General features: G+C 47.1%; 1 protein-coding gene across 7 annotated transcripts in view; it reads left to right on the plus strand.

Moving 5' to 3' along the window:
* IKZF3 (IKAROS family zinc finger 3) overlaps positions 1 to 16,970 on the plus strand; it is a 51,951-nt gene extending 34,981 nt beyond the window's left edge. For 5 of the 7 annotated variants that reach the window (XM_054224587.1, XM_054224586.1, XM_054224585.1 and 2 more), the window contains 4 exons: positions 345 to 512; positions 2,225 to 2,341; positions 8,629 to 8,745; positions 13,852 to 16,970. In XM_054224587.1, the coding sequence (XP_054080562.1) occupies positions 345 to 512; positions 2,225 to 2,341; positions 8,629 to 8,745; positions 13,852 to 14,555 (1,106 nt within the window). In that variant the 3' untranslated portion in view covers positions 14,556 to 16,970. The remainder of the gene's footprint in view (positions 1 to 344; positions 513 to 2,224; positions 2,342 to 8,628; positions 8,746 to 13,851) is intronic. The other 2 variants (XM_054224588.1, XM_054224591.1) reach the window with 1 other exon arrangement.
* The last annotated feature ends 4,718 nt before the right edge of the window (positions 16,971 to 21,688 follow it).

Raw genomic sequence — 21,688 nt, forward strand, 5'->3', positions numbered from 1 at the left:
CAAATAAATGAGCATCTTAGGTTTTGACCTGCAGTAAGATAAGATTTTTTTAAATATTTTTTTCGTCTAAAAATTGCTAGCTTGTTGGAATCAGCCTCCTCCAGAACACTTATTTCCATGGAAAAACTGTACAGTGTTTTCAATAGTTATATGTATGTTACCAGAAGCTCTGACACCAGAGCTGCATGTAACTCCCACTGAAGTCAACGGAAGGGCTGTGTGTGTTTCTATAGAAAGAGATTGATCCAGTACTTCATTCTTTCCTCTTCCAAAAAGGAAAGGGTATGAGGATAGCATGATACCCACGTAACCATTAAATGTCCTTTTTTGTATGTCATTTTAAGGTGAACGGCCATTCCAGTGTAATCAGTGCGGAGCTTCCTTTACTCAGAAGGGTAACCTCCTCCGCCACATTAAACTACATACAGGGGAAAAACCTTTTAAATGTCATCTTTGCAGTTATGCCTGCCAAAGGAGGGATGCGCTAACAGGTCACTTAAGGACACATTCTGGTAAGTGACTTCAAAGACACTTCATGTGTTTTACATGTGTGTCAGTAGGACACTAGGCATGGAAAACAAAGAGTCAGTCAGCAAAGTTTGCTCAGCCGCTCTAGTTTTGAAGAGTCGACAAATAGCAGTGACCACTCACTCTGCCTGCTGTGTTGGTGGAACTGTCTCAGGACTCGGCTCCAGTCTTGATGCTGAAGGAGGGCACAGGGAAACCCGCTGTCACAGCTGTGTGCTGTGAGAAATGGCCAGCCTCGATACCTGCTTGCACAAAATAATTCCTGGGTATTTTCCAGTGAGTGGAGCGAGCTATGCCATCAGGCTCTGAATGTGAGGAGTAGCGTGAAGACATGCTTTGCGGGGACTTCCTTCCGTTTCTATCCTGAGCTGTTGGGATAGCTGTAGGTGCACAATCCAGGACAGCACAACTATTGCCATTTAATGCCTTGCTGTTGTGTAGTGCCTTTCATCTGAAGGTCTTAACATGCTCAACAAATGTCAGTGGTTTTTCTCAAGACTGGTAGGGTGTTCCATCCATTTTACAGATGAGAGAAACGGAGGCACAGAGCTGAGGTGACTTGAATAACAAGCCAGGTATAAATTGATCTTAGTTTCCCCAGTTCTGCAAGAGCCAGGTTGTGCTTACTCTTTGATTTATGTATATCCTGTGTTAGACAGGGGCCTATGAAAAAAAACATTTATTCTAAATGATAGATGTTATCTCTGCACTGCACTGTACAGAAAAAAAAAGTTCAACCTCACAAAGAATCAAAGTTAAAAATGAGATTATCTGACATGGATAAATGAGATTCTGATTTAATCAAGACCCAGCACCGTGGTGGTGACTGTCCCCCACCAGCACAATGCTAAAAACATCATGCTTCAAACACATTGTGTGGTTATTGTGACTGAAGTTTTTAAGAGCTGGCTTATTAAACAGCATAAAGAAAATCTTTTCAAGTGAATCACATTATAAGTGAACAATTGCATTAGCAGTAGGGAGTATGGTCTTTTTGCACAGTATACAATGCAACGCTAGTTATATTTGTGCTGTACAAGGATGATATTTTGCCTGGGTGTGTTAGAGGATGTCTGCTCACAAAACAGTAATGAGATAATTTAGGAAGTGCTTCCAGTCCTTGTGTATGAGGCACTGGGGAAGGCTGTGTGGCTATCTTGAGTTTCAAACAGGTTTGCTTTAGTTTAAATGAATCAGGAACATTATTTGCTTTACAATAAATGTCTTTGGAAATGAAATGAACCTCACGTGTGGTTTTGGTTTGGTTTAAGTGTATCAGTTTCATGAAATCCTTGAAAAATCCTGCCTAGGCAGGACATAGATCAGGCAGTTGGGACAGTTGCAGTCCTGGTTTAGCAGCTGTACAGTTGGTCTTCCCTAGGGAAGTTACACCAAAAGAAGTTGCCAGCTAAAGGCGGGCTGTAGGAACCTGAGCTCCTGTGGACAGTGTCTAATTGCGAGTCCTTTTCTGATGCTGAGCTTGGGCACTGAAGAGAGAACTCTACCTGTCCAAGGAGTTTCACCCTTTTGTAGCCCTAATTTTGTGGTGATGACAGTGCTCATAAACTTAACAGAAATTTAAAGCATTCTCCATGAGCTGAACATGTGCTATCAGTAGCTGTATACTTGAATGGCAGGGAGACAGTGTTTTAGTAGTCTCTTGTGGTTATTTTATGCTGCTCTCTTATTTTTCTAGTGGAGAAGCCGTACAAATGTGAGTTTTGCGGAAGGAGCTACAAGCAGAGGAGCTCATTAGAGGAGCACAAGGAGCGGTGCCGTACTTATTTGCAGAATGCTGGCATGTGCGAGGCTGGTGAGTTCATAACATTACAGTGGTTTTGGGTTTTTTTGGTACGTCACAGTTCTGAAAAAAAGGGCATCTGGTGAGCTGTTAACTCACAGCCTGAGAACAGTTTTTACTACAATCATTTTCAATAACCTAAGGGGCTGTAACATTTTATAAAAGGGTCTGGTTTAATGCATCCCTCAGGCAACTAGTTAAAGAATGCTTTTATTTTAATCACTTTTTTATTTCACAGTTACTTTGAATAAAACCTCTAAAATACCTTGTACACAGGATTTCTGTAGGTGACACTCACAGTAAGTTAAATTATTCCTACATTAATGCCATTATGTGGCTTATTTGATTGGATGAGTTGATGCCCATGGTTGTTGACAACAGTTGTTTACATGTCTCAGTACTTGATGCTTCCTTTTCTTTAGGATAAGATCTGTTGGTCAGAATCGGTTAGAATTTGCAGAAGTTTTAGTGGCGTGGATCTAGGGCATGGAAATGGGGTGCTACCGTGGAGATCACTGATAGGTCAGCTTAGGAGGCAGTGAGAGGTAAAGGACTTCTTTAAGTACAGAGCTGTCTTTGAAAAAGGCTGAAGGTAAAATGTATCAAAACACAGTTTTTCTTATTTTCCTTTTCACAGTCTCAATGCTGCAGTTCTGAAAAGACTTTGGTGAAAAATAACTGCCATAATCTTTGAGCCTACTTCACCTGAATATTTCAAATCCTAAAATGAACTTTTGTGATTTAAGTCCCACAAGATGCCAGTAAGTCAGGAAAGAATTACTTTTCTCATTCAGAGTCAGGGAGTGGTTGTGGCCTCCCAAAAGATTATACGACTGATCTGTAGCAGAGCTGAGGCTACAATTTCAGAATTCAGGTTCCCATTCTATTGCCATGCAGCCTTAAAAAAAACAACCAAACAATAACTTTAAGGGCTTCAGCTTCCTAGTTTTGATTGTGAATTTCAAATAGAATTTTCTTTACAAGGAAAAGGTTAGACTGAGTTTTCAGAGAAGAAAACTAAAATGTAAAAATATACTTAGATGACAAGGCCCTTTAGTAATTAAAAAATATATAATTATTTAGCATATGGTTATCAAGGAAGGATTCTGCAGGCATCATCACAAGCCATTGATACATGATGACAACTATGTGGGTACAAGAGTTCTTACTCTGTGCAGAGTGAGTAGGTTGGTGTATCAGCCTTTATGACACATGCACACACAAAAACCGCCATAAGGAAACAAAGATTTAACAAAGTTAGAGTTTTATAGTTTTTCGTGGGCTATCTTCTTTTCAGCAAATGACATGTTTTTAGAGCATTAGTAAAAGTAAATGGTTATCAGAACGTCAGCAAGTTTTGGTTTTCATGAGAACCCATACATATTGTAACTGTGGTTTTATGTTACAGTACGTACTCCCATGATGGCAATCACTCCGAGATGTCCACCACGTGAAAATGGAAAACATGATACCTACTATAGATTTCTGCTTTTAAATGATTCTCATGGTTTACATTCATTTCAGAATAGCAGCAATTCATTTATCCAGAATCTGCTATGTAGTTCTTACAGCAGTAGTACAGTATGCCTTAAATTGGTCACAGAGGAAATGTAAATTTCCAGTACAACATGATGTGGCTGCACCCTATGCCTTTAAGACCTTCACACTTTTAAAAATATTGCAGTGTTTTTAGTGGAGTAGTAAGTTTTATGAAAAACAGGAACTCCAGTCTTGCTGAGGCATTTCCATTCAATTCTCTGGTATCAGCACTATGTTAGATGACAGAATCAGCGAGAGGGAAGGCTGGAAAGGACCTCAGGAGCTCATTTACTGTGTTTGACTTGTTTATTCCCCTAAGTGTAGCATTTTGCACTTGTGTTTAGTGAACATCATTTTTTGATTTCTGACCATTTTCCTACTTATCCGCATCACTTTGAATTTTGGTACTTTTCTGAAGTCCTTGCAACCTTCTCATATGGAGCCATCTTTAAACGCAAGTACGCTCTCCATGCCATCATCCACTAATTAATTAAAATATTGAAAACCATTCTGGTTACTTTTTAGTATGAGGTTTGCATCTTCCAAATGTAGCAGTGTGGAAATATTTCTAAAAGAAAGGGTTTATGTAACCATATTGCTAGAGTGTTGCTCAGTCCCTGATAACAATCTCTGGTCACATTGTTCTCATTGCACAATAACCCACCTCTCTGTTCCACTCTCCATTATTTAGTGACCACATAGAGATGCTACAGGAAGCAATGCCTCTAATTTGAGCTCTGCTTAGTACTTTAGGGTTTTGTTAACGATGCCCGCATGTTCTAAAAATTATACTTACATTGATGGTGTGACAGAAACCACATTATGGAAACAATTCAGTACAGGCTAAATGATCGTGTGTTTGTACTCTGGGCTGGGAGAAGAGTATCCGCTCTCTGTACCTCTACTGAATGATATGATGGCCAGGTGACAGCACTGTTGTAGAGAGGCGGCTCATCAGCCAGTGATTCCAAGAAAACATAAGTAGCCATTCATAATAGATAAATCACATTTGTACAAAAATTTTCTTCTGGAAGTGTTTTATAAACATGAAATCACAACTGAAGCGTACACACCACTGAGGAAGGCAACAGCCCTCAGAAGCACCACAGAGACACCTCAGGTGGTGAGGAGGGAAGGCTGTAGTCCGTCGCTAGTGTTGGCTGAGCAGGACATGGTGACCCAGGCTTAAAAGTGGTCATGACATTGGAGCTAAACCCCATCCCACTACTGTGTTAAAACACAAAGTTTGGGAGCTTTACTTTCCATGTAATTCCAGAGGCACACGCGAGACAGTGATCAGAGATCTGAAGTGGAGCGAAGAGGATGAGTTATTTGTTCTGCAGAGTTTCTTTCAGTATCCTTAGAGTTTCAGCTGTTCTCTGGCCATGCAGGTGAACCATCAGGAGTATTCAACTTGCAGCACATTGCAAGATCTCAAGCTGAAATAGGTTAAGTGCTTTGGAAGTCTAGATTTTCCTTATAACTATTATTCTTTCTCAGTGTAACTTTGAGCAAAGCACTTGACCATTTCTGTCAATCCAGCCTGAAATTTATTTTTAGATACATGTTATAGTTAGATAATTAGTTCTTTAAACTAATGTCACGACGTGCAGTGGAATCACCCAGTGGGTAAGGTAATTGAAGAGGGAGACAGGGCATGATTATTTCTCTCTGTCAAGAAGTCTTTAGAGAATTTTGAGTGATTAAAAAAAATGTTTCCTAAATACTAAATATTATTCTTGACTTGTTTAATAAGTGGTCCAGAAGGGAGAGGTGGGTGAGATAATTTTAAGTTAGCTTTTGGGTAGAGAGAGCAGTGTTGTGAGAGAGAACCCGTGTAACCACCTGTGTCTCAGTGGCAGCAGATACTGTGTCCCGAAGGCTGTATTATGAAGACGTTGTCAAAGACTTTTTGTGGCCCATAAATAGAGATTTTTTTTTTCTTTAGGAAAAAATGGCCATTAGCAAGGAGTAGAAAATCTAAATGTGAAAGAAAAGAACCTCAGCGTTAAAATAAAATGGCAGACAGACATCAAGATGGAAGATTGATACTTGCAGATGTCCCAGAACATATTATGTAGGTCAATAGTTACTGTCTTTTCAGCAATCTTGTCTGAGTAAAGACTATTGTTACCTCTGCAGGAAGCCGCTTGTCTGCCCTCTTGACACTAATTTAATAAAGTTCCCTTGGTGGCACATAAATAACGTTGACAAGACAAGTAGTCACTGATACGCTGCGTGGAGCTTCCAGTGTGTCTGTAGGGCTGGCTAAAGGACGTACAGAAATTTCACTCTTTGAGTTCTGTCGGAAGACAGGGAAAAAGGTTCTGAAAATGTGAAATTAAAGCTTTAAAAGAACATGAGTACAACTCATGAAATTAAAGATTGAGAAAAAGAGGAACTAGAAGAGTAAGAAAAACGAAGAAACGGTAGAGACCAGGGACCTGCTTTTCTGACATGAATGAATTGTGTTTTCCTTCTTTCTTTTTTTCTTTACAATGTAAATTTTTGAATATACAGCACTGTTTGTATTATTACCTTGTTCAGGGTAGTTGTGGGCTGTTGGGCTGTTAAATTACTATTATTAATGACTTGTGCAATGATCCTGTCAAGATTACGAGCTTTCTAGGTTGGGGATAGTTCAAACCTTGAACTTTAGTTATCTAAAGATAATATAAAGAGCTCAGAAAGCATATTCTGGTTTTTGCAGCATGAGAGTTAAACAGAAGTTCTGAAATTAAAAATCCCATGACATTATTCTCAAGAATTAACTAGAGCTTCTGGCCAAAATCCAAACGGATGATTATGCTCTGCCTACCTAACTTTCCCTTAGAGTTTCAACTTAATCTGATGTTTTGTCTCACTTCATGTAAACTCTTACGTAGCGTCTTGGTATTTCATGCTGGAAGCAGGTGTGTTTTAGCAGTTGATGAACGTATTTATGTAAGTCTCTAAACATACTAGAGTAATTTGGAATAAAAACCAGACTAGAAAAGTAGTGTGTTATTACCTCTAAGGCATTGTGCATGCATGCCCTCTGTGGTCTGGTTATCATGTATATCATGGGGTTACAGCCTGATGAAACAGGACTCAGGTAGGGCTGAGTTGAGCCCTGTTATCCCATTCATCCTGAGTCATATTTGTAGCTAGAGTTTGTGGCATCGAGTACTTATGAAGCACTTTACATTTTCAAAATGCTGAACAAACATTAACAAATGGTTCTGGCTGAGGTTTGGTGAGTCATGGTTTGTGCTGACTGAAGCTCATATGATATCAATAACAGCAATAATAAACAGGTAAGGAGTGTCTGACTTTGAAATGTGTAGGGAAGTGCTGCACACTAGGCTATGGAAGGATGATACGGCATTTTTATCACTTGCTGTACTTAGCAAATTGCAATTTAAGTCCAATACTTAATAAAACTGCATTTAGCAGGACTAAAGTGATACCAAAGTGCTTGTATCATTTTCCTCTGGCATTTTCCTCTTATGTAGATTACGCTTCATATATTTAGGTATGCTAGTGCAATAGCACAATAACAGCAGCCAGGATTCTTTCATGGTGAGATCTGACCTTTTGTATTACCTTGGGAGAGTAGATCACCCTTCCTTGTCTTCAGTTTTCCTCTACTTGGGTACTAACTCTTAAAGGCATGGTCAGTCTCTTAAAATGGGTCTAGTTTTCACCACAGTGGTCCCTAATTCTGAAACTCCTAGTGCTACTTTTTAATATAAAAGTACCACTACCGGTACTTTGTTCTTCAGGCAAGAGCAAGCTTTCTGGGGGGAAGCCGCAGCAGTTATATTCAATATTAGTCTGGCAGTAGTGATATGAGGTGGCAGTCCTTCAGCTTGGCTGATCCAGCTCAAAAGCCTGCGCAGCCTCCATGAGGTGAGAGCGAGCAGTAATTTCCGTGAAATGATGGGCACTGGCAGGCACTGAAGGAGAACTCTGGAAAATGGGATGATCCTTAAAACAGCCAGTGGCCCAGGCTCAAGGGAGCGGTCATAGGGCATGTGTACTTTTCCTAAAATTAGAAATTCTGGAGGTCACAATGAGCTTTAAAACACCTAATGCTAATGCTTACAAGTGTGCCAGAGAGAAAACATTCTTAATGAGTTTTAGCTGCAGCATTCAGTGATAATGACACCTGAAAAACAAGAGTTAGAAGTGAATATTGAAAGACTATATTGATGTGTTGATGTTGATATGCTTTATACAAGTTTCTTAGTGATTAGTTAGGAAGACATCTAGGTATGACTGATATCTAAAAAGTGTAGCAAGAGCACTGAATATCTTATATTGAAGTTTTGAAGCACTGTGCCTGTCTGCAGGTGTCACACAGTCTTACTCAGAATAAAAAAGAAAGGCTGACAGAGGTTATATCTACATTTTGTAACCAACCCTTCCAGCCAGTTTATTTTACACTTCCTCTTGCTAATGAAGATATTGGGTTTGTATGGTTTATGCTCTCCTTGCATGAGCTCAGGACTGCAAGATTAGTGTCTGTTTCTGTGCTTGCTTCCACTGACCGCAACTGGTGCCCAAGACGCAAAGAGCAAGAACGACAGAAAAAGCAAAACAAGTTTACATCAGATCTCCAAACTGTTTCCTTCCAGTTAGTGTGGCAAACTCCGGAGATTAAACCATTCATCTCTTCCTTTTTTTTTTTTCTTTTTTTTTTGCTTTTTTTTCCTTTTCACCTACGTGTTGTTTTTTGTTGTTTTTTTTTTTTTCTCTTTTCACATTTTCCAAACTAGCAAGCGTGGAGGCAAGGCACATCAAGGCAGAGATGGGGAGTGAAAGAGCCCTTGTGCTGGACAGGCTAGCAAGCAACGTGGCAAAGCGAAAAAGCTCAATGCCTCAGAAATTTATTGGTAAGAACAAAAAACCTTTTCATCTGCAACAGTTAAATATGTGCAAGTTGGTAACCTATGGTACAATGCCTCTGCTTACTTTAAATATCCCTCTCAAGTTTATAATCTAGTCTAAAACAAAAGAATATAAATAAAGTAACTTTGATTGTTCTGATATGCTTTTAGGGATTTGTTGTAAGGTTTTGATTAAAGTAACAGAATATATTCTGTTAGATACTTAAACTGGATGGGAGCTGCTGTTGTGCTTTGTGTCCATTTGTGCAGGCAATGTACAAATATATTTTGTGAGCTTGCGTGTGTTGTTTTCTGTACCTGTGCATTTGAAATGTTCTCTGCTAGGTTCTTTACAGGAAAAGAACAGGAAGGCTTAATGCTGTTAAGAGCTGAGAGCTCTTTCTAGTCAGCAGGAGTTGAAGATACTTGCAGGATGCATGTGTGGAATAAGGCCTAAAGACAGAAAAGTATTGGATTTTGTTAGTCATCCTTCTGAATTTGAATATGATTAAAAAAATATCAAATCCTTTCTTGTGGTAATTTAAGCAACAAGATGTTTCCATAGCATTTTCTTTGCATTTAATTTTATATGATCAGAGTTTTGCATGCTGGGGATCTTAAATACTAGTTTGGCAGGTTTTGTGTTTCAGTGAACGCCTGATCCTCTTGGCTAGTCTTATTTCATTAACTTGCCTTTTAAGAAAATAAAATGCAACTCTTGTGTCCTGGGCAAAGACCTGACTTAGTCAGCAGTTCTGTAATATTAGTACTAATAATGCCTAATGTTATATTCCGTATGGTTATATAAGGTACTGAGCGCTTATTTTTCTTACTCTAAACTTTACCTTCAGAATGGGGGCCTGTGTGGGGGCTGGTGTTGTCACACATGACTGGGGAGGGGAGAAGCGTGGGGCTGAGTGTGCAGGGAGGGACCAGCCGCTGTCACACAGACCCACCTGGCAGAGGGACCTTCTCAGGACCTGGCTCGAACGTCTGGGGCTAAGGGCCAAACCTAGGTAAAGGTATGCTGCTAAAGCCATAAAAGCAACCTGATTTTTGAAGGTAACGTAGCTCGTACTGGATTTAGTGTGTAGCAAGGGACTTTCATCTATGAAAACCGATAACTTTTATTTAGACATCTTATTATGGCTTTAAAAAGGTCACCTTTTTATACAGGAGTGAAGTAACACCAGCATGCTCCATCTGAGTGCCTTTGGGTACTTAATATTGAAACTGTTGACTATGTGATTTAGACCTTACATGTCATGCTGTGATTCAAACAGTAATACTAATGCAAATGTTTTTCAAAATCTTTAGCTACCTTTTTTTTAGCACTGAGATCAGCTTCACCCTTTCTTGTTTTACAACTGCTACCAATTCAATCTTTGTGTATTTTATTAAACACATCCTGCAGCAGGACGCAACCACTCAGCATATGCTTAGAGTTAAGCACTAGTGTTTTTCTGATTTGTTTTACCAGCATACTAGTTACCGTATGGATTAGATCCTTTTTTGACTTGTGATTGTGCTCAACGTGGTCTGCAGATGGCATGAACTGATACCGCGTCATGCACGGGTTTTTGTGGAGAAGTTGGAGGACCCAGGGCAGTGCACCTAAAGGAACAAAATAGCCCATTTCTGAAACTTACGATTTTTCTAGAACCTATGTGATTGGCATGTTCTTGTTAGGTAACGTGTGGAAAAACTTACTTGCTTGGTCCCTTTTATCCCTGGGAAACATGTTTACAGGAGCGGTCTGTCCGACCTTGATTTGACTTCTGTGACTTTCTGAACTGCATGTGTAGGAGTGCAAATCTGCCGGGACAGCTTTGTGATTTCTTGGGAAACGGCGTTCTCAGAACTGCTGCTGATTTTTCATTTTGTCAGGAAGAAGGGATAGAGATGTATACTCACAAGGCATCTTTGTTTGGCTCATTTCTGTGAATGAAGTCTATTGATTGGAAAAAAAACCCAACCCTTTATTATTATTTGAGGGCTCTACAGAGATTCGTACAAGCACCAGGAGTCTTGCCCACTTCATTTTTTCACATTTTCATCTTCAGTAGCTACTTCATGTGCACAAATATAGGTCTCAAACAGGGACACAGATCAGCAGACCGTATACTTGCCTCTTCACCTCTAAGCCCTCCTTCAAAGGCTTCTCCTGCAAAGATTTTGTCCTCAGCTTTTCCTTTAGTTACGAGAGAACAAGGCTTTGAATGGAAGTTTATGACTTCGTGTTTCCTATTTTGCTGTGGATTTCTATTTTGCATGCGTATAGACCAAATCTACAAACCCTGTCTTTTTGTACTTCCTGGTTTGATTAATGAACAGATTTTTTTAAAAAAAAACCCAACAAATGAAAATAGTCCAGCAGAGCAGATACCCGTGCTGGTGGTACTTTGCTGCTGTATAAAACACGCATGGGGCTGCATCTTCGGTTGACGCAAGGTGAAGTAACCGGTGCAGTCAATGCATTTCTGCCAGTTTACATCAGCTGAGCATCTTGACCCACAGAATTCTATTTCTTCCTTTTTAAAAACAAGTTCACCCTGAGATCGGGAGTAAAAATCTATTTCTGATGGTGGTAAAAGTGCTAGTGCAGTTCTGACACAGTAACAGCCACCATGACCCCTCAGTGTGCGAAGTTTAATGAGAAATCGCCTGCTTTGGTTAGCACAGCAGCCAGAAGCAGGTTCACTCCCTGTTCCCAGTGTCCACACCTCATCGGGTTACAAAAATCTACTTACATTTTAGAGTAAGCGAAGCATCACTGAGCAGCACATGAGCATGTGTCATATGCTATGGCTCATGTGTGAATTTTGAAGGGGAAAGCTTTTGCATTGCACTGAGACACAAAAAAAAAAAGGAAAGATGTGCTAACCAGTGGCTGCTTTGTAAATGAACGTTAGAGAACCTGTAATTTCATTTTTAATGTAGTGTTTTTTCAGTAACTTTGTGGCACTTTGCCTGGTGCAGATAGCAGCTTAACTCAGAATAATCTATTACATTGTCCTGCCGGCTCCAGAGATAAAACATCAACTGCTTTTGGCACGGTCCATTTTACTCACCCCTCAGTCCCCATATACTCCTTTCCCCTTTTCAAATCCTGACTGATTGCTGTCGGTTTGGAGTGAAGCACTGCTCTGGCTTTTGTCTCTCTCCATGGAAAGGTTTGCTGTATTTCACCGTCCGCTTGATTGCGATGCGGTGCCATAGCTTGTCGTTCTGGATGTACGATTAGCACTTTCTGTGGCACTTTCATACAGATTCAGCCTACCTAAATATAGGCTTCTTACTCAGATATCAAAGTCAGACGCATGCTTGCCTTGGGGCGTCTGCTGAGACAGTGAGGGGAGAGAGAGAGAGAAGCCATTCTTTATGTAATGCTTTTCCTCCCAAAGTACATTAGAAATGTCACGGTCTGGTTGCAGCCTCATTTCTTGACCTCTCATGTAAGGAGTCCGCATCTGATGTGCCGTGGCCTTTTAAAAATGTACAGCAAGGTGACATGTTAGCGTATGTCAGAAGAGCATTTGGGTATTTGCATTTCATTTGATATAACTGGTAATTTTAGTGAGACGGGCTGGGATACTGTGGGGACTTTAAAAAGCCACCAGGATAGTGGAGTAACAGAATACTGTGAGAGCCTGAGTGGTAATACGTTGCCTTTTTTGTGTCTTACCTTATGACAGTCAATCCTAACCCAAAATTTACAGGGAGTCCTGTCTATTTTTGCTTTTGTTTCCCCCTTTTTTTTTTTTTTTAAATTTCAAATTTGTTCACATCTTTCACTTGCCTGGAGCTGGTTTTATGAGTCATACAAATGTGCTATATCGTTTTGTTTCCTTCTGTGTAAAGTTGGATAGCAAGTTTTTGTTGAGGGTTGGAAGCAGTTACACTCTTGTGGTTCACTAACCTTTTTGAGTGTTTTATAAGAGAAACGTGAGCTCCTGGTTTTCTGCCTCTGCAGTGAAACCTAATGAGTTTCATATACATTGAGTCATGGTGTTGACAGGTGACTGATAAACATCTGCACTACTCCAGTTACCGTAACTAAAAGATTAGTGGATCTGATGTTTGCAAGTCACTTGCACGTGAAACATTTGGTCTGGTCCATTTTTTTTTTTTTTTAGAGCTATAAACAATTTTACGTTTTATGTAACCACAGAATTCGGTTACTTATTGTTAGACATTCATCAAAAAAGTGACTTTAGTCCTTTTGGGGTGCAGTTTTATTTCCTCCCTGCACCTGGCACAGAGAAAACAAGTTGCAGTGTGCTGCCCAGCCCACCCTCCCCTGCCTTAGTCCTAGAAGAGGCGTGAGCGGAATTTCAGGTACCGTCTCTTGGCTCTCCTCCCTTTCTGTCTAGTCTAGAGTTTTCAAAGCTGCAGTGCACCCAGAGGGGAATGCGTTTCACTCCTCTTCCGCTAGCCCCGTATCAAGTGACCCTAAATCTGTTGTTCTATACATATGTGCGTAGCTGACAGGGTTAGATTGTCTGAAAACCTGTGCTGAGGTCAAAGAAACCAGGCGTAGTGCAGAGGAAGCTGTAGTTGTCAGAGGACAGTGGGGAAAATTGACTTCAGTGTCCGAGGACAGATAAAAGAAGACTCTGTGAGATGGGTAAAAGTAGTGAAAAGTGCATCAGATCTCAGCCGGCCCATGTCTGCACTGTTTCTGTTAGAGAGGGGTACCGAAAATGGAATAATTTGGTTCATTGTCCATTAGCTCTTTTACAGGTATTTTCATTTATGATTATGTGCCTTTTTCCAGAAAAAAGATGAGAGTAGTTAGTCTATGGTAGCTTTGATAATATTCTTCCCCTTAAGTCCCAGATTAATTAAAAAAAATTAATGATGATTTGTCCAGGAAGCATCCTCACCACCTCCTCTATTAGATTCTTTTGCTTTCAAGCCTGGGCTTTAAAAAAATAACAAGCCCTCCGAAAACCCCACCCAAAAGCTACTTATATATGAACGGCCTCTTTCAGCAGAGAACATTTCATGCCTCTGTACTTTCCATAGACTACTGCCATTTAGAAAGGGCATCACAGAGTTTAAATACTTGTCTACCCACCCGGGTAATTTAATACCTCTCCTCTCTTGCAGGTGAGAAACGACATAGTTTTGATGTTAATTATAATTCAAGTTTCATGTACGAAAAGGAAAGCGACATAATGCAAGGACGCATGATGGACCAGGCCATAAACAATGCCATCACCTACCTTGGGGCTGAAGCCCTGCGCCCTCTCGTGCAGACCCCACCAGCTCCCACCTCCGAAATGGTCCCTGTCATAAGCAGTCTGTACCCCATTCCGCTGACCCGCCCCGACCTGCCGAACGGCAGCTCGCAGGATGCGGAGAAGAGCCATGGCCACCTCAGGGACAAAAGCCTGTCCTCCGACAGAGGTCTTTCCCCAAACAACAGTGGCCAAGACTCCACAGACACTGACAGCAACCACGAGGAGCGGCAGAATCCCACCTTCCATCAGAGCCAGGTGATCCCCGCTCAGGCCCGCAACGGCCTCCAGTCCTTGAAGGATTTCCCAAGGCCGTATGACATAATCAAGCCACCCGCCATATGCCCCCGCGATGCCTTTAAGGTCATCAACAAGGAAGGGGAAGCCATCGGGGTCTACCGGTGCGACCATTGCCGCGTGCTCTTTTTGGATTACGTGATGTTCACCATCCACATGGGCTGCCACGGGTTCCGCGATCCCTTTGAGTGCAACGTCTGCGGGTACAGAAGCCACGACCGATACGAGTTCTCCTCGCACATAGCACGAGGAGAGCACAGAGTAGTACTCAAATAAAAGGACTGGTTTTCCAAGGTCAAAGGCTTTGGTTTAGATCGGAGGGGAGGCTTGCTTGTTTGTTTGTTAATTAGTATAAAGAAATTTCTTGAATATTTTTCTATGCCAGGTTTTAAAATAAGTTTCACAGGAAGGTGACACCTTTTTAAATTTTTTTTACAAATAATTCAGTGTTCTGTAGCATCTGTGCCTAGCTGCTGTGGTGAGCGGTACCTGTACAGAATACCAGGAGCAGAGACCCGATTTTTATATGAACTTTATTTTTGTGAAAATTAAGAGCCATTTAGGATGTTTTTATTTTTTAACGTGTGTTTGTTTTTTATAATATGTGCTTTAACTCAGCGCAAAAGGTTTTTATGCTGTGCTGCCGGGTTCCCTGCTTGGTCAGATGTAGAGTCAGAAGCGCGTAGGAGGAGCTTTCTCGAGCTGTTACAATCCCAATGGTCTTCAAACGGCTGATCACCGAAACAAGGAAAACACGCGTCTGGGAGGGATTATTAATTCCTCTTTAAAGGTTTTCCCCTAAATATTATAGAGCATGTGGCCCAACCACACTTTCATTTTTCTTACCCCTCTGTTCGCCTTCTTTAAAGTCACTCCCACATGCATCTTACTCGGTAATAGCAAAATAAGAAATGAGCCCTATTTTGGGGCTGGGGTTTTTTAACAGTACGCATTTTTGGGATACCCCGTGAGATCACTGCTTGGCTCATCCATGCAGTCTGGGGGAAATCCAGCTTTTCACTGATGGAAAGTCCTCCTTTCTGATGGACGCCAAGAAGGAGGACAAAACTGTGCTGGGTGTTGTGCCCCCGCCCTGCTCCTGCTCAGCCCCTGCGGCAGAAGCGGTGGCCGTGCCATCCAGTGGGTGGCCAGCCCTGGCACGCAGCGTCCCTGCGGAGGGCGGGCAGCGTTGGGCACGGAGCGGGAGTCACCCCGTCCTGACAGCAGACAGCGTGAGAATCTGCATACAGGAGTGTGTGGGAGCTGACGGCTCAATCACGCTGTCTGGTTTTACGTGGGGATATCCCTCGGAGTGAAATGTGCTGTTTTGCAAAATGAGTATTTACCATTACTTTGAAGCTGGTTTTTAAAATAGTTCTTTTAATCTAATCATTGCTCTGCAGCTGTATTATTAGTCACTGTGCTGAAGATATGAATTTGATAACAGTTTTGCTGAGTGAATGTTTATTCTTTGCAAAGTATTTTTGTATAATGTAGAGTTAAGTGTGTTCTGATGGACTTTTTGCATCCATTGTATGGTTTGATATCTCTGTTGCTTTTGTACTTTTTCAATGCTGCCGTGCCACTATCCGTGGGCATCCATCCGTTTCCGTGAGGGAAGGCCGGGGCACAGAGACACAGGGAGTGTGCTGAGGGTTCAGAAATACTGAATTTCATTCCTCCCTCTGACCTGGGCTCACTCTTTTGGCTCAAATACTTTTTCCCTCCCTGAATGTTATGGTACAAAAAAGAAAATGGTATTCATTTTTCCCCGATAAGGGTACATCTGAAGGAGGATAAATTAGTCTGTGGAGTGCTCGAGTATCTAAAGTGCTGTAGAAGTGCTAGATCCTGCTGATCCTTGGGGGGAAGGAGAACTCTTTTGCTACCTTGTGTGACGTTACGTGTGTGGTTATAAAATAAGTTTTTTCCAATAGCCAGTTTCCCCACCGTGAAGAACACACAGTGAGCGGGTGGATGTTGGTTCTTCCCTGACGAATACCCGTTGTCATGGCGTGACCAACGATCCTTCTGCTGGTGATGCTGCGGTTCCACCAAGGGCTTAACCCGGTTGTCCGAGGGCTGCCTGGCCTTGGGGAGGCTTCAGCTGATTCCCTGCCTCGGTTACCGTAAATCCTTCGGTAACTCCATCTCTCCCGCTGCCTTCTCCTGGGGGAGAACTCGCCTGAGTTACACGCACATCGTGGCTGATGAAAACGCTCCTCACGCTTCGCCAGAAATGAATAAGGTTGCGCACAGTAAAACGTAACTTGTTGTTTGCACAGGAAGCTCCCCAGATTGCCGAATGTGTGTCAGGCAGCACCGCCGGTGCCTTTCTCACGCCGCGACCCGATCCTTGAAAGCACTCTTCAGATTACTGTCCCTCTGCACTTCCCGCCAGGCAGGGCTTCAGCCGTCTACCCCTGCTGCACAGGCGAGGTGAGCAATCACCCGCTGCGCCTCTGAGCAACACTGCCCGGTTTTTGGAAGGAAGGAGGGAGGTTTTCGCAGTGTCTGGCCCAGACAGCGCCGTTTTCCCACCGCTGCTCGGGCAGAGCCCGGATTTCAAGATGGGCTGAACCAAAAGAAGCTCCCTGCTCTGTCTGGAGTTGAGGAGCGATCACCTCGTTACAGCACTGCTGTTGAAAAATCACATGTTATGGAATTTCAACCCAGTCATTTATTAAAAAAAACCAAAGAATATATTTTGGAGTGCTGTTTATCTGCTGTGTGATGCTCCCCAAGCAGGTGCCTGCGACTCCCTGAACTGGCGCCGGAGCCGGCCTTGGCTGTGTCCCGGGAGCAGGGCTGGAAAGCTGGAGAGCCAGCCCCGTGCGGTGCCAGGGTCAGTCCCCTCCCTGTGCCTCCCCTTGCCTCGGGGGACCTCCCCGGGCACCCTCCCTTGGGGGCCGAGCCCCGGCCGTGCCAAGGAAGCCCCTTGGGCCCTGCCCATAGGTCGAAGGGCTCGGGCAGGTCGCTGAGCTCGGAGGAGCTTTGCAAATCACCTCATCTGGGAAAACAGAGGGGGGGAAAATGCCAGTATTTGTTGTGAGCCTGATTTATTCTGCTCCCGGTTTGGTTATTTTGGTACGAAACAAATTTGTGTTTGGGCCGTTCTCTTTGAACGCGCTCCAGCTGCTCCGTCTGTCTCGCTTGGGTTCTTTATTTACTGCTGAATTGTACGTAACCAGCGGGCAGCAGGGAGGAGGACCAGGAAACGGGCTTTTAGCATAAAGAAATGAGCCTCTTGTGCTTAAACGTTTATTGAATTTTTTAAAAATTCCAATAAACTCTCATGTATGTCATAGCTGAAGGGACCCGGGTGCTTCACTGCCCTCCCACACCGGAGCTCCTTCCCTACAGCCACGAAAGCAGAGGGGATCCCAGCGCTCGGAGCCGGGACGTAAGCGGCGAAGCGCAGGCTCTGGGTGAGCCGGAGTGAGGGGAGCGGGGCCAGGGCTGCGGCCGCTTGCGCCTGTCGCCTCTGGGATCTGCAGATCCCGAAGGTGTGAGGAAACCCGTGCCCAGCGCGTCGCTTCCCACCGGGGCTGCCGGGCTGCTGGCGAGGGCTGTGGTTAGAACACCAACCGGTTACTCAGCGCAGCGCCGATACACCCCGAGATTTAGAGATAAGGGCGTCTGCTCCTCTAGCTGCTGAAAAATGGTGTCGGTCTTTAGTTTTGGTTAATGGATGAGCGATAGGGTCCAGGGAAACCTGTCCTTCTCCGAGCTGGGGCTGCCCCGGCTTTCCTTGTCTCCCAGGGCACGTGTTCCAGGGAGGGGAACGGCCCAAATGTGCCCGGGTCCAGCAGAATTGATTCCCGCGGGATGCCCTGGGGCAGGGAGATGCTGCCAGCCTGGGGACTCGCTCGCTGCCACGACGTGATGTGTCACCGAGCACCGTCCTCCTCGCCCTGGTGTTACCGAGCGCAGTCATAGCGAAACGGGGCTCCGGCAGAAGCGCGGAGGAGCCCCGAGGCGCAGTGGTGGCCTCGGCTGGCTGCTGAGCCGCGGCGCTGGCAAATGCTTGCATCCAGGTTTGCGCCGGGGATCCCAGGCGATCTGCAGGTGACACCGGGCGAGTGGGGGGACACCGCCCTCCCCCTGTCACGCAGGGCGTCCCCCTCACAGCCAGCGTTGGGGAAGGGGGACAGTGGAAGGGCCACGGGCTCCTCAAATTCCTCCCCGTGCAGCCGCGCTCTCACCACTCCTCCCGGCAAGGCCGGCAGCCATCACTGGTGTCCCCCCCGCCGTGATCTGCACGGGGACACGTCTGCGTGGGGCAAAGGCGACACTCAACCCCACGTGCCTGCACCCGCTCCAGGACCCGCCTGAAGCACGGGGGCCGCAGCGGGTGTGGGGTGGGCTCAGGGTTTCCGTGGGGCGCCGGGGGCTGCGCCCACCCCTGCTGGAGCACATCAGTCAGACGGAAACATCCCGGCGGGCGAGGGCTCACGCCAACCCTCCCACAGCCCTTTTTTTAGCACCTGTTTGAGCAGGTTGACATTGTTCACGCTTATTTCATACTCTCCTGACACCTTCTACCACCGGAGGCTGGACAGGCTCGAACCACCGACACGAAACAAAAAAAGCAAGTCAGAGGATCCTTTTTTTTTTTTTTTTTTTTTTCTCTTACCCTCACTTCCTTCCCAGCCTGGGTGAAACGCAAGCGCCAAGAGTTATTTTCCCCTCGCTGTGACGCTGCCAGGTGACTCTGAAGGACGGGGTGAAACGGTGCCAGCGCCCGCAGCCCAGGGGACAAGGGACAGTGAGTCCCGCAGCTCATCCCCTGCCTTTTCCCTGAACAAGAGCTGTTTTGGTGCTAAAACGCCCCTCAGCCCTTTTCTGCCTGGAACCAAACCCCCTTTAAAGCACCAGGGGGATAAAAACGTTGGGCTGGTGTTATGACAGAGAGATCCTTATCTGCTGATACGCCGTAATTACGGTAGCGCAGGGAGGAACTCGTTTCCCCCGTCGTGTTGAAACACGCTTCGTATGGCGTGAAAAAAAATCCCATAAAACTCTGCGGGGCGCTGAACTGCATCCTCCGAGCATCCCGGCCGGCTCCTGCTCCCCCTCGGGGACCCGTCGGGCACCCGAAGACGGGGAGCGCGGGGAGGGGAGAGCGGGTGAGGGAGGACTGAGTCACCGTCACCGCCGCCACCTCCTCCTCGTCCCAATTCTCCAGCCTTTCACTGAGTCATGCTCCTCCCCGCCATCCCGCCGAGGACCCTGCCGGCCTTCGGCAGCTCTCCGCGTGGGCTGGGCGGCTCTGCCGGGCTCCTGCACCCCCCAAAAGTTGGGGGGCAGGGCATGAGGGGGACACGGGGCCACCTCTGTGCCCCCTTCCCTCGGGGGGCTGAGTGCTGGGGCAACCAAGGGGGAGTTGGTAGCCCCGCGGCTCCCAGCTGCACGCCCTGCGGGACATGGGGCGTCACCGGCGGCACCGTGGCGGGGGCAGCGGGTTCACGTCACGCCTGATGCCCCCCCCTCGCTTGGCCAGGAGGGAAGTGAAGCCCCCGGGGAGCCGCGTGCTCCCGCGCCATTCCCTCGGCGGGGTTATATCTGGCGCCGCATTTGCATCGCGGCCAACCGGCGCACCTGGGCGGCCGGCGAAATCCTCGGGGGAGCGAGAGCGCGGGGAGCGGCTGCCAATTGTCACACGCAGGCTCGGCGGCGCGAGGAAAGTCCCGGCAGACGATTGTTTTTAGAAGAACCTGCTTCCCACCCGAGCGGCTTCGGCCCCTCGGGCAGAGCCTCTTCCCCCCCACCGGCACCCGGCAGGGACACAGTGAAGGGTGGGATGGGGACGACGCTCCTCGGCCAGGGGTGACGCTCCCGGGCCCTGCACTGGTGCTCCATGACCAGGGAAGGTGCTCCCAGGCTGGAGATGATGCTCCTCAGCACGGCCCAGGTGCCCCCCACCGATGGAGGAGCCCCCGACCCAGTCCAGGCCACGGCAGAGCCCCCTGTTCTCCCACCGCTTTGCCCGGGACCCCCTTCCCACCGCGAGCGTTGGCGAGACGGGCTGCGAGCGGGCTGAAGCCATCGCAGCGCTGCTGCCCCCGGACACCCGCTGCCCCCGAGGGGCGCTGGGGACAATCCTGCTCCCCCCCCACTGTTTCAGCCCCATTGCTGCTTCCCTGGGGACCGGGGGGCACCGTGGAGCTGGGGGTGTCTGGGGGATCCTGACCTCCCTTGGCCCCGTTTCCCATGGCTGTGGCTCTGAGTCCAGGGGGGGCGGAGGGGGCCGAGCCGCAGCCGGGCCCCCCTCCTTGCTGCTCCCCGGGGCTAGGCGCAGCCCCCCCCCGTCCCTGCCCCCCAGAGCGGAGAAAGTTAGTCAAATCTGCAGAAACCGCAGCGGGGGGTGAGGGGGGGCGGGGGGAGACTGCGTCTGCGCCGCCACTTTGATGTCACCCCTGCATGTCCCGCAGGTGCTGCGCCGTTGCCATAGCCCCGGGGCCGCCCTCCCCACCGCCGCTTTGCCATTAACTTGTGCAAGAAGTGGGGGATAATGCAAAAATATTTCCTCTCCCCCCCACCCCCAGCTTCGCCATCCTGTCCCCAAGGTGCCCGGAGCCCGTCGGGCCTGGGGGGGACCACGTGCGCGGCACGGGCTGGTGCGCGCTGCAGGGTGCACGGTGCCGCCATCCAGCCCCTCGCACCCGAGGCTGGGGGGTCCTGGCAGGGCTTTTGGTGTGTGTGGCTGGGGGGGGGGGGGGTGGGCTGCACCGGGGACCCTGCATCCGTGCCGCACCTGCATCCCCGCGCCCTCCATCCCGGGCACCGGCGAGGTCACGGGGTGTCCCGGGCTCCGGTGCAGCCGGCCCGGGAAGCGCGGTGGGAGCCAGGAAGGTTTCTGAGAAACGGCCCGACGGGGTTGAATCATGCCGGGCCTCCCTGCGGTTTCCCCCTGCTCTCACCTCCCGGCGCAGTCACGCCAAGCGCCCACACGCGAGCACCCTGCGCCCAGCCCGGGGGGTGGCACAGGCTGCACCCCCCCCCCCCCCACACCTCCCGCCATCACCCCCCTGAGCTGGAGAGGACCCCCCCATGGGGTCCCCTCGGCTCCCGGTGCCTGGCATGCACCCCCCCCCCCCCCGCCCCGCACCCAGCCTTCACTGTGTGACCCACACGACGCTGCGCCAGCCCCTTTGCACCCCCCCCCGTGCACCCTCTGCGCCCCCCCGCTGCTCCCGTCCCCGCGCCACCTCCTGCACCCTCCGCCGCAGCCGAGCTGCCCCCGCCGTGCCCTGCAGCCCCCCCGGTGCTGCCCCAGTGCCGCGGGGCTCGGTGCCGAAGTGTGTGTGTGGGGGTGACACCATCCATTGTACGGGACCCCCCCCCCACACACACAGAGGACATTGCTAACCCCGCTGGGGAGCCCAAGGGGGAGGACGCAGCCGTCG

This window comes from Rissa tridactyla, chromosome 19 (genome assembly GCF_028500815.1).
Source record: "Rissa tridactyla isolate bRisTri1 chromosome 19, bRisTri1.patW.cur.20221130, whole genome shotgun sequence".
Lineage (NCBI taxonomy): Eukaryota > Metazoa > Chordata > Aves > Charadriiformes > Laridae > Rissa > Rissa tridactyla.